The sequence below is a fragment of the Sphaeramia orbicularis genome, chromosome 1, assembly GCF_902148855.1.
Source record: "Sphaeramia orbicularis chromosome 1, fSphaOr1.1, whole genome shotgun sequence".
In the NCBI taxonomy this organism is placed as follows: domain Eukaryota; kingdom Metazoa; phylum Chordata; class Actinopteri; order Kurtiformes; family Apogonidae; genus Sphaeramia; species Sphaeramia orbicularis.
In genome coordinates this window covers 15,717,222-15,729,001 of record NC_043957.1, presented here as the reverse complement: position 1 = coordinate 15,729,001, position 11,780 = coordinate 15,717,222, and the positions used below count along the sequence as shown (strand labels likewise).

The 11,780-nt window shown below is 38.4% G+C and overlaps 1 protein-coding gene across 1 annotated transcript; it reads left to right on the top strand.

Moving 5' to 3' along the window:
* The first annotated feature begins 415 nt into the window (after window positions 1-415).
* On the top strand, window positions 416-11,705 carry tomm20b (translocase of outer mitochondrial membrane 20b). The gene is made up of 5 exons (XM_030159849.1): window positions 416-659; window positions 2,110-2,156; window positions 3,611-3,692; window positions 10,395-10,537; window positions 11,315-11,705. The coding sequence occupies exons 1-5, from the start codon at window positions 536-538 to the stop codon at window positions 11,357-11,359; spliced, it is 441 nt and encodes a 146-aa protein (XP_030015709.1). The 5' UTR covers window positions 416-535; the 3' UTR covers window positions 11,360-11,705.
* Window positions 11,706-11,780: the final 75 nt, after the last annotated feature.

Here is an 11,780-nt window from a genome sequence, read left to right as displayed (position 1 = left end):
ATGATGTAGAAGAGTAAAAAGATGAAGCTGTAGAAAGTACGAGAAATAAAAAGTACAAATAAAATCAACAACACAGCAGTAAATGTACCTTTATTTCACTACTGTAAAGAATATCATCCTGTGAGCTGTGTTCATTATGCAAGTTTTTTTTTGTTTTTTTAAGTTGATTATTTCTCATGGTTTGTGTTCATTTTGTTGATTATTTTGTATGTTCTTTTTATGTTTGGATATTTGTTCATCCTTTAGATTATTGTGCATATTTTTTTGTTCAATTGTGTTCATGTTGTTGATTATTTTGTTCATTTTATGTTAATTTGGCATAATGCTGAGTTATTTTGGTCCAACCTGGTGAAAAACTACTGTTATTTCTAATCAGGCGGTCGTCGGACGTCATAACGCGTCACACTACGGGGTCTTTCGGGGTCCTTCCTGTCCTGAGTCGCTCCGCCCGCCTCCCGTCAAACACCGACACACCGCGGCTTAAACACGGTCAATTCTCGGCCAAACCTTCAGGAACCGAGTGAGTACCGGAGTCATGATGAGCGGAAGGACGAGCGCTATTGCCGCGGGGGTGTGCGGCGCTCTGTTTGTCGGATACTGCATCTACTTCGACCGGAAGAGACGGAGTGACCCCAACTTCAAGAACAGGCTGCGGGAACGTGAGTGTCGACCTCCTCCTCCACCCTTAGTCCGGCTCTGTCGTTCCGGTCCGGTTTATCCCCGCTGACTGTCACGGTTTCCAATTTTCTAGGTCCAGACCGGAGCCACGGTGGGTCCGTTACTGAACTGGACCACCGGGCTCCGTCTAAATACCGGCTTTTCGTGCGATTGTTCTAAATATTAATAAATCTTTTATTATGCGAGTATGATTATAAATGTTTTTAACTCGTTATGAACCTCTGGCTGATTCGGCACAAAAGTAACGATAAAAGCAGAAAATGTACAAGGAAAATTATATAATTTATAGGATTTTTTTTCCTGTTATGAAATACTTGAGCTCATACAATGTGTTATTATATGAGAAGGAAACTTCTGTTTAATAATAAGTCAGTGTTTCTGACTTTTGTGTCTATTATTTGTTGAGCATTTTATAATAAATATAGCTGAATACAGGGGGTGGAGGATGTTCTGTTGCTCGAGGGCATCAGGGCGGATTTTCACCCCCAACCGACCCGACCTGTTTTAAGACTGATAACTCAGTGACAACATCAGATATTTATATTTATATTTAATTGCATATTTTTATATGAATCAGCCACTGTTTTTAAAGCTGCATCAGTTTAATCAATGTATTAATTTATTGTTTAATAGGTTAGGTCACACGTTAATGGCAGCTCCCACAATGTGACCTTATGTTGATTTTCTAGTTTACATATTAATATATCTAATGATTTTTGATAGTTTGTTAAATTACTTCTTTTATGTCTGTACATTTGTTTGTATATTCTCTTTCCTTATAAATGTTTTGAACTGACCGATAAAAAGCTAAGATGTCCTCAGCATCACAGCTGTTAAGTGATTCAAAAACAGAATATTGGTAAATTTTAGTCTGAGTAAAGTCTTTTAATAACATTTGGAATTTATTCAGAAAGTTTCTTTATTAAATGTAACTTGAGACTCTAAACTCTGTGTCTGTTTAAACTAGTATTTTCTGCTATTTTTTATTGTTTCAATGATGTTACTGGAAATTACTGTTTTAAAATACAAAAAAAGCCAAAAATTCACTAATATAAATTAGTGAAACAACCAATCCAACTCAACAGATGGACATCTGAATCTGTGTTTGTGTTGGATCTGAAAACATCACAATAGTGTGTTACTACCTTTACATTGTTCTCATCTCATGTTTTAATCCGTTTTCCTTTAAAGTCAGGAATTTCATTTTAGAAACAATGATCAGAGCCAAATTCTGTCAGTTTGATATTTGATAAAGGTTTTGTTGATGCCGACTGTAAATCTCTATTTAATCTTTAAAAAAAAAAAAAAAAAGCTGCAAACATGATATTCTGTGACTCAACATGAATAAATAAATGAAAGTTTACAGCTGCATCAAGTGTATTTTTAGATGGTTTTCATCAGGATGTGATGGTTTTGTTGTTTCTGTTCCAGGAAGGAGGAAGCAGAAGGTGGCCAAGGAGAGGGCAGGACTGGCCAAGGTGAGAATAGAATAGAATAGAATAGAATAGAATAGAATAGAATAGAATAGAATGGCCTTGGGCAAATTGAAATTCTCCTGCAGCTGTATTATAGTGTTGTAAACACTGCTAGGTGATACAGTTGTATCTGTTTACACTTTGACAACCCAGAGAGGCAGCTGAATATTCAGATCCACAGCTTAACATTACAGAATATTCTTCTTCCACTACATCAGACTGTACAACACCTGACCACTGCTTGTTTAATTTTATTTTCAGTTGTTTTTTTTTTTTATTTATTTCTTGAGCTGATGGAAAAGTGAATTGCCACCTGGTGATAAATAAGGTCCATCTGTAACTACATTTTAGCAATGTTTGAAACTGTTGTGAATGAGAATAAAAAAGAGCCAGGGTTATAATTCTAGCGACAAGATATTCTAAGTTTCACTGACCCCATTTACATGACCATAAAAATCCAAAAACTGTTAGCAATCATATAATTGTAATAATCAGATCTGATGCGTTTCCATGCACTTCAGAAATACAATGATCCAATGTGATATCATGACTTGCGTGAATATACACGCCACTTTTAATTGCTGTGTTATTTGTAAACACTTTAAGCTTTCCATGTGCATGTTCACACTGTTTTTAGCCCACTGTCCAACCTGAATCGATGTGCCAAATACCACACACTGAGGGTTAGGTTGATGTGAGCCGGAGATCTTGGCATAAATTCACATGCAATCAAATTGCATTGAAGAACATGCGAAAGGTCAAAAATGCACAGGTATAGCACACCAAATACTATAAGAACTGGTGTGACATACAACGCTATTTCTTGAGATCAGTCTTGATAATCGTTATACCCTAGTTTAAACGTTTTAGTCCATTATTGGATTTCTTTCAGAGTTCATATCTACGTAGTGACGGTAGAACCAAACTTCCTTCAGCTCATGTTTGACTATGCCACTTCTGTTTTCTGTGATTTAATTGTTTTTCCACATGTGCAGATGTAAAAGAATGAAATAAATCAGATTAACAGGTATACATGCATAAAGACATCAGAGTATTGGGGAGAAAACCTGGTGTGTAAATGTGATTTCTCATAATCAGATTATTGCTGTGATCTGATAAAACATGTCCGATTATACTGTTTATATGATCACTAATAATCTGAAAACTCCACAAATCAGATAATGATCAGAGTTTTAGTGTGAATGTACATGGGTTCAATGCCAGCAAATCAGGATGTTATTCTGAGATGTGCTACATTTTGATTTGAGAATTTTTATGAATATTTCTATATATTGTTAGAGGAAGTGAATGATTCAGTTTGCAAAGATTATCTTTCTAAATGATTGTAACAGAGTCCAACTGCAAAGAAAATGAAAACAAAGTAGAAGCAACTGAAAATGGACTTACTGCTCGTCCAGTTCTTGAACAGCTGTTTTTCTTTTTTTTTTTTCTTGCAGCTTCCTGACCTGAAGGATGCTGAAGCTGTCCAGAAGTTCTTCCTGGAGGAGATCCAGCTGGGAGAGGAGCTACTGGCTCAGGGTAACTCCACACATCCAGACCTCCTTCACTATCAGTATTAATTTAACAACTTGTAGTTTTCATTCATAGTTTTTATCTTATATCCGTTAACTAATGCCCCCTTTCATTAGAAGACTTAATAGACTAAAATGTGAGCCCCACCTCATCTAAAGACAATGGGTCAGAAGAGTTTTTAGTTCCAAATCAGAAGAATCTAGAGAAAACTGTCTTGATCTCTTCATAACAGTAAGAACTGAGATCAGTAGATTTGGAGATTTAGTGAATAAATTCCCGAGTCTGCATCATGTTCATTTGAGAGAAAGAAAAGTCCAATGTTCTAGAGATGTGATGAGGTTTCTGGATGACCAACAGTCCTGCCTGTAGGGGGCAATACAACCACTGGAATGACTGAACCACGGAAGAAGAACAAAACAGCTTCAACTCTGCTCATTATCATCTGTGCTAACATCACTTCTTCAGAGAAACATCGAACTACCAACTAGTGTGTTCAAGATCAAACATCTGGATCAGGGTTTTCATTCAGGACATTGGTGCTTCCTGTTTTGTTGTGGAGGGTGGTGGAGATGTTCACAAACTAATGATAATATTGAGGAAGTTTGATTTTGTCTGAACATAAAGAAGAAAGAGTTTGATGAACCAGATCACAGCAAAATGGAAAACAACAAAAACAGAAAAACCCATTTTATTGTGAAAATTTTTTATGACTTTAAAATCAGCTGAATCATAAAATTTATGTCTTAAACTAAAATGAGTCACACTGGATGATTTCTGTAACAGTGGATTCATATGGTTTCAGTTTCTGAACTTAACGTTAAGATGAGATCCTCAGAAGCAACAGATTATCAGATAAGTGTGTCTTTATCATTCCAAAACCATGTTGATGGGGTGCATCAACATCTGTTGATCTCTTATATTCGTACCATGTTATAGCTGTTTAGTTTCATCCACTGTTCTTAACAAATAGAGATGATGACCTTAATTATGTAAAATAATCATGATTAGCTCTGATATTCATGATGTGATGATTCAGGAGTAATCGAGACACATCAGTATGTGTGGACTCTACCATTTGTTCTACATGTAGTGAAATGAGACGGGGCAGGAGTATCATCTCCAGGACTTGACCTGAAGATATTTTATGTTCAAGCATACAAATATGTGATCTAAGAAGAATGAAAGAAAGAAAGAAAGTAAAGGAAGAGAGGAAACAAAGAAAGAAGTGAGGAAGAAAAGGAAGGATGGAAGGAAAGAAGAAATGGATAGAATGAAATAAAATAATTAGGACTGTCAAAATTAATGCATTAACGCAGATTTATCCATCATCATGATTAATCTGATTAAAAATTTTAGTGCAATTAACCCATCTGCAGCACAGAATGACTCTGAACGTCTCTGCCAATGCATTTGAGCAGTTTGTCCAAGTAAGAGTTAACGTCGTGCAAATGGTCAGTTGATCTGGTAGTGACAGGCAGCAGAACCAACTTATAAAGATGGAAGATGCTAAACAGCACGTTGGCTGACCCAAGACAGAACAGTTGACTCACATAAAGTATTATGCACACTCTGCAGGAAGGAGTTTTCTTTTCATCAAAGCACTTCCAGCTTCAAAAACCACATTAACGCCAATCATATGTTAGTCAGGGATTCTGCTAGAACTTCGGCTAACACATCGCCCAGCTTGGACAGACGTTAAGTGCATATATATATTCTCTTCTTTCTTGAGTCTGTTTGCTCATGCAAAATGACACGCAATTAATATAGATTAAAAATAAATGCTATTTAATCTTGATTAATCGTAAGTAATCCATAGCAACCCTGTGATTAATCTGATTAAAAATTTTGATAATTTGACAGCACTAAAAATAATATATGATGACATGTATCAATTGAACTTTGACCTCTAGAAGGATAGAAATAACTCTTTCGACATTTTTGAATAATTAAAAAAATTTAATCATTAACATCTTTAATTTCATGAAACACATATTTTCCAGTTTTCACATTTTATCACCAAATATTAATGGACAATGGAAGTATTTGTAAGTTGCTTGCATGACCCTAGACCACTTCGTGCTCTTCCACAGTTGGCAGCCACATTGCAACAACTCTTAGAATGTGATGCATCCCATCAGACTCTGAGTCTGGACTGCGACATGTCACATTGTCCCTGTCAGGAACTAGTTGCCAATTGTGTCTTATCCAGCGTATAATACCAGTGGGAGAGCAATCCCAGGGGTTTTCACTCAGATGGACGAACGTCAGGCCTGTGTTTGATGGGAAGACATGTCCTGGAAGAGTCATCAGGTTGTTGTTCCTCAGGTCTAGCTCTGACAGCCCAGTGAGGCTTTCAAAGATGTTGTCTGGTAGGGTTTGGAGCTTGTTGCCGCTGAGGAGCAGTATGTTCAGCGTGGTTTGCTTTGAGAACAGATGTGGTGGTAGATACTGGAGGTTGTTGGATTTCAGTGAAAGCGTCTTGAGGTTTGGAAGGCAGCAGAACAGGTCTGAGGGCAACTCCTGAAGCTTGTTGTTGAATTGTATGTGGAGTGTCAGCAGACCAGACATGTTGGTGAACAGATTTCCAGGAACAGTAGTGAGATTGGTATTAAACAAGTGAAATGTTTTGATGTAAGGCATGTGACCCATCAACTGGACCGGTAGAGATGACATTGGGTTTTTGTACAAGGTGAGATAGCTTAGGCTGGGCATGTAGTAGAAGCTCTTTTCTGGGATGACCTGAAGTCGGTTGGAGGATAGGGAGAGGATTTTCAGGTTCCTTAGTGGCCAAAACACCTGAGCAGGAAGGCTGGTGATGTGATTATGGTGGATTTTGAGTTCCTTGAGGTTAACAAGTCCATCAAACATCCCAGGTTCAAGTGTCTCCAGCTCGTTGTTGTACAGTAAGAGGTGTTGAAGGTGAGTCAGGGGGTGAAAGATGGAGGTTGGGAGCTTTTTTATGCAGTTTCTACCAAGGTTCAGGAAGGTGAGATTGGTCATCCCTCTGAAGACGTTAAAGACAAGACCAGACAGTTTGTTGCGGCTCAGGTCAAGCTCCAACAACCTAGGAAGTCCTTCCAGCATGTCTGGAGTTATGGTCTCCAACTGGTTGCTGTCTAAAAGGAGCTGTTCCAGATTCAACAGCGGACTGAAGACTCTAGCAGGAATCGTGGACAGATCATTGGACGACAGCTTCAAAGACTTGAGCTGAGTGGCTACGTGGAAGGCGTGGGGGTGGACGGTGTGGAGGTGGCTGTTGGTTAGACTGAAGCGCAGCAGGTTGTTCAGATTGGCCAGGCTCTGCTCATTCATCACCTCCATTTTTGTGCCGTTAAGCTGCAGCAGGAACATAAAGGTGGGCATGTGCTCAGGTACATCCGTGATGCTGAAGCCTGAACACTTCACAGCCCCTAAATGAAGGCAGTGGCAGCTGCCGGGGCAGAAGGCGTAACAGGTATGAGGTGGTAACATGAAGAGGACCAGCACCATCCACAACATACCTGCACAGGTGAGAGGGAAGGATGAACAGCTGACCACACCTAGAACTGTACAATACCTCTGAACTTGTATTAAGAACATGTCACTTAAAGGGGTCATATTTAGCCAAACTCACTTTTATTAGTCTTTTGTACATTGATTTGTGTATTTGGGGACCGTAACAATTCCAAAAGTTTGAATTTGAACCCTCCAGGTGCTGCAAAGCTATCTTTATATTCATTTTGGCAAAAATTGAGTGGATTTCCACAACCTGTTTCAATTCCTGCTTAATTTGTTCCATCTATAACTAGTTACGTCACGACATTTGCACATGCAAGGTCAAGATTCCCGACAAACATTTCTCCGAGTACGCCATAATTGTTTGTCAGCAGCAGCAGTTGTAGCCCATACTGAAAATATCTCCAAACTTCAAGCCGATTACCTAAAATGTTGGGGTGTGAAGTGGCTCATTTGCATTTAAAGGGCCAGAGCTCAAAACAACCTTTCTGGTTTCAGTACTCAGAAATAGGGTTGAAGATGGACCTGTGGAGTTGAATTAATGAAGAATTCAGACCCAAGCATAGCATTTACAGTTTATGTAGACCACAGGGAAATGTTTTAAAATGCATAATTCCATTTTTTTTTTTTTTTTTTTAAAAAGCAAAATATCCCTCCTTTTAAAGGTGCTCTGTGTCAGATTCCAGATTCCCACCAGCAGGGGTTAGTCTCATATCAGAACCACCAACAAATCATCAAGAATTATCAACAAACTGTATCACTCACAAAATAAAGTATAAAGCTCATTGTTTCCACACATCTGTATTATGGTATCAAGTTTTATTCATCAAACTAAAACTCATAGACACTAATTTTAACAGTTGCTCAAAATAACAGTCTTATAATCGTCGTGTGCTGCATCAGCTGATAGTTTACATTATAGCTCTGTTAGCTTAGCTCTGTTTTTAGGCAGTTAAACCACAAATAACCTCTTTTTTTCTGTACAGTTTGTGTTGTCAACAGCTGAACTAAAGATCTGTTTGGAATCAAACAAGGAAATTGGAAATATAGTCACTTCATATCTACAGTCCAGTACATTAGCATATTCGGCAGAACTTCACATATCTTTATTCTAAACACTACGAGGATAATTTCAGATAATTTAAATCTGTTAAAATAGAAATATGACATATAGACCCTTTACTGTGAGATGAGGATAGAGCTTAAACCCCTCCCTCGAACACTTTATTTCCAACATTAGTAGCTGTTTTCATTGGAGGTTTCAGAACCAGTGAAGCATCTGTATCAGTATATTTCTGTTTATCCAACAATTAACATCAACTAGAAATATCACACTATCACTTTTATCACTATTTCATCATTTGATAGAATGTAGATAAAAATGTCTGCCTTTAGTTTTTAGTTAAGGTTTAATTCTGTTAAACACCAACCCAAGAAAATCTGCGGTTTGAGTTAAATATCCACTGACCTCTCATATTCGAACCCATCCTCCTTTTAATGTCAGACAGCGACAGGTCCATTATTTCCATTAAAAAAAAGAGAGAGAAAGAGAGGAAGCTGTTAGATTTGGTCATGGGTCTTGTATTTTTTTGGACAGTGAGGGGTTTCAGTCAGATTAATGACTGACTGTTGTCAGATATCAGAACCACACTGAGTTCCAGAATAAAATATTAATTCTACGCTGTCTCTGCAGGTTATAGACTGTTTTTATTTTAATCAAAAATGAATCTGTGTCATTTTCTGGTCTGCAGACTTGTGCATTCACACCAACTGGTCAAGATCTGTGACTTTTGCATGAAACGTTTTGTTGTTATTTAAAGGTAAATCCTTAAAACCACTGAATATGTCTCATTTATATTATAAAAGCAAAGTGGGCGCTGTGTGCATGCATGTATGTGTGTCCAGGGATTCACACAAAATCCGGAAAGAACTGATTGCTGTAGTTTGGCAAGCTGTTGTATTTTTGATCAAGGAGCACACCAGCGAAAACGGCAAGTTGATAGGACCAATATTTTGGGAGATATTAGTAATTTCAGAATACAATATCCTTATAATCACGTTGCTATGGCCAGAATGCTTTGGTGGTGACTGCTGGACAAATACGGTACAGCATGCACGAATACACAACAGCATAAAAACTACCACATCTAGAACCTAAGAATGTTCAGAGGAGTCAGATTTGATCTTTTGAATTTTAGTTTTAGAACTTGAATAATCCATTGGTATGAGCCTCAGAGATGATTTGGACCATCATGGGAATATCCTGCCGTGGATGATGGTGACGGTTCTACTGGAACTGAACCGACCAACACCGAACAGTTAGAAAAGCCTCCTGGTTCTAATGTGTGACACTCGTCTTTCCTTCTCAGAGTCGATGAGCTGAAAGATCTCAGGTCAGCGTTTCAGACCAGACCCTCCCCATTTATAGATGAACACTGGTGATTGGTTCAGTCATATGGACGTCAGTGATGGGATGATCCGTCAGAGCAAGTTAAACATTTACTGAGGTTGAGCTTAAGTAAATGTTCAAGCTTTGTTTGTTTTTTTTTGTTTTGTTTTCCCTCTTTTCCATCATGAAGAATAAGTGTCTTTTGTCAGGAAACCGTTAAACTAAGACTCATACAGACACTTTATAGTGAAGTTAATGTATATTATGTTTGGTTAATGTTCCATCTGGCACAGAAGACTTTGTTCTTCAATTTCCATCCATTACTGAACACATAAGAGACATTTGTTGAATATTACAGTCATTTCTGATCTAAAATACTGAATGTGATATTTGTTCCTCTGATCTCATTCCAAACTGTAGTGATCAGTACTGGACCTCAACTCACCTGATGTTTGAGTGACAGATGGGGAGTTTTCGTTTTTATGTCCCGTTGAGTCCTTAGTTCGTTATGTAAAAATCTAGGGAAAGACGACGTCCCAGATTAAATGAACCTCTATCAACTCACCCACATGTGGAGTCCAGAGTTCAGGGATCAACCAATACGAATGAACCAAGCAGAAAAACAGCAGAAAACGTCACTTTATGTCAAAAAGTCACGGACAAATGAATCACAATCAAAACATATGATATAATCGGGTTCCTACGATCACAGTGACGTTCTGGGAAAGTCCTGGGTTTGATTCAGTCTGAGATAAAGAAAAATCCACTCAAAATAAATATGTGGAAGAGTCTATAACTTTGTGTTTTTGTGTTTGTGTCCTCAGGAGACTATGAGAAGGGCGTGGACCACCTGACCAACGCCATCGCCGTGTGCGGTCAACCTCAGCAGCTGCTTCAGGTTCTACAACAGACGCTGCCGCCGCCCGTCTTCCAGATGCTGCTCACCAAACTGCCCAGCATCAGCCAGGTATCATCAGCACCCAGAGGAACCTAACTCTTCCACCGGAACCAGACAATCGGACCTAACAAAGATGACAACGTTTAGTGTCAAAATGAATCCACATGTTCGTCTAATGATAAAGTCATGAATCTGTCGGGTCTGATTCCTAGAACAACAAAAACAAATTACATGATTTTAAGCAACATCTTTACTTATACCAGTAAAACTAAGGTTGATGAAGTTGGGACATTGTATAAAACATAAATAGAAATGGAATATATCAGCCCCTTTTTCACCAACATTCACAGGAACTTTTATTACCAGGAATTTATTTCCCTGGTAAATGAATCCCTTTTAATCTGTGGTTTGTGTTTCCACCTCAAAGTTCAGGTAAATTTATTCAGATCAGACTCAAAGTCCTGTTGCATTTCTTTTGATTGTACTCTGTAAATGTGCTGGACAAGGTCCAGGTTTATTATCTAGAGAGTGTTCAGATGACCTTGTAGGAGACGAATACTGGTCAAATGGACGTCGTCGTCCTCTTCTCATAGCTTCTTTTCTAAAGAGAATTTACAGTATTTCTTCTTCATAGTGTCAAACAAACCCATCTGTAGGCACTGGTGTGAAACCAGGAGAAAATGTTTCAGACGCAGAGACATAAACTGGTACAAGTTAAATATAATAACCACATTTACAGATGTAGGATTAATGGTGGAATATTCACTCTGATCACATTAGTGTGAACGTTATGGTTTTTTTTGTACATTTGTCGGATTCTGACCTGCTGATGGTGTTCATTTGCAGCGGATCGTGAGTGCACAGAGTCTGAGTGAAGACGATATAGAATAAGAAGATGACAGAGAAGCTCCTCCTCCTCTTCCCGTGGACCTCCTGTGACTACTCCTACCCCACGTCCTAAAGGGAATCTGTTTTTTATTCCTCTGTGACAGTAGTGTGTGATTTTTAATTGCTACCCGTTTTTGGGGTATTAGTCCGGCAGCCCATCCGGACCGGGTCTACTGACGACCCACATCCTGCAGCAGGTTCACGTTGACCCGGTTCTGTTCTATTTATTGTTCTGTTCTGTCTTTTCTTTAACGTTCTGATGGAAACACTTTTTAAAAGTGATGATGTTTGGTTCAGTTGAAGAGGACGAACCTCTTTAGACAAAATAAAAACATGAACAAACCACAAACTGGTCTTCAGTGTTTTTAACATGATTTCAACTTGATCCAGTCAGTGAGTGTGGATTTAAAGGTTCAGGCTGTTA

Bases quoted from the DNA above. Each gene is read 5' to 3' on its own strand.
- tomm20b (XM_030159849.1), top strand. From the start codon at position 536: ATGATGAGCGGAAGGACGAGCGCTATTGCCGCGGGGGTGTGCGGCGCT. The intron at 660-2,109 runs GTGAGTGTCGAC...TTTCTGTTCCAG, and splicing joins CAAGAACAGGCTGCGGGAAC to GAAGGAGGAAGCAGAAGGTG. The intron at 2,157-3,610 runs GTGAGAATAGAA...TTTTTCTTGCAG, and splicing joins AGAGGGCAGGACTGGCCAAG to CTTCCTGACCTGAAGGATGC.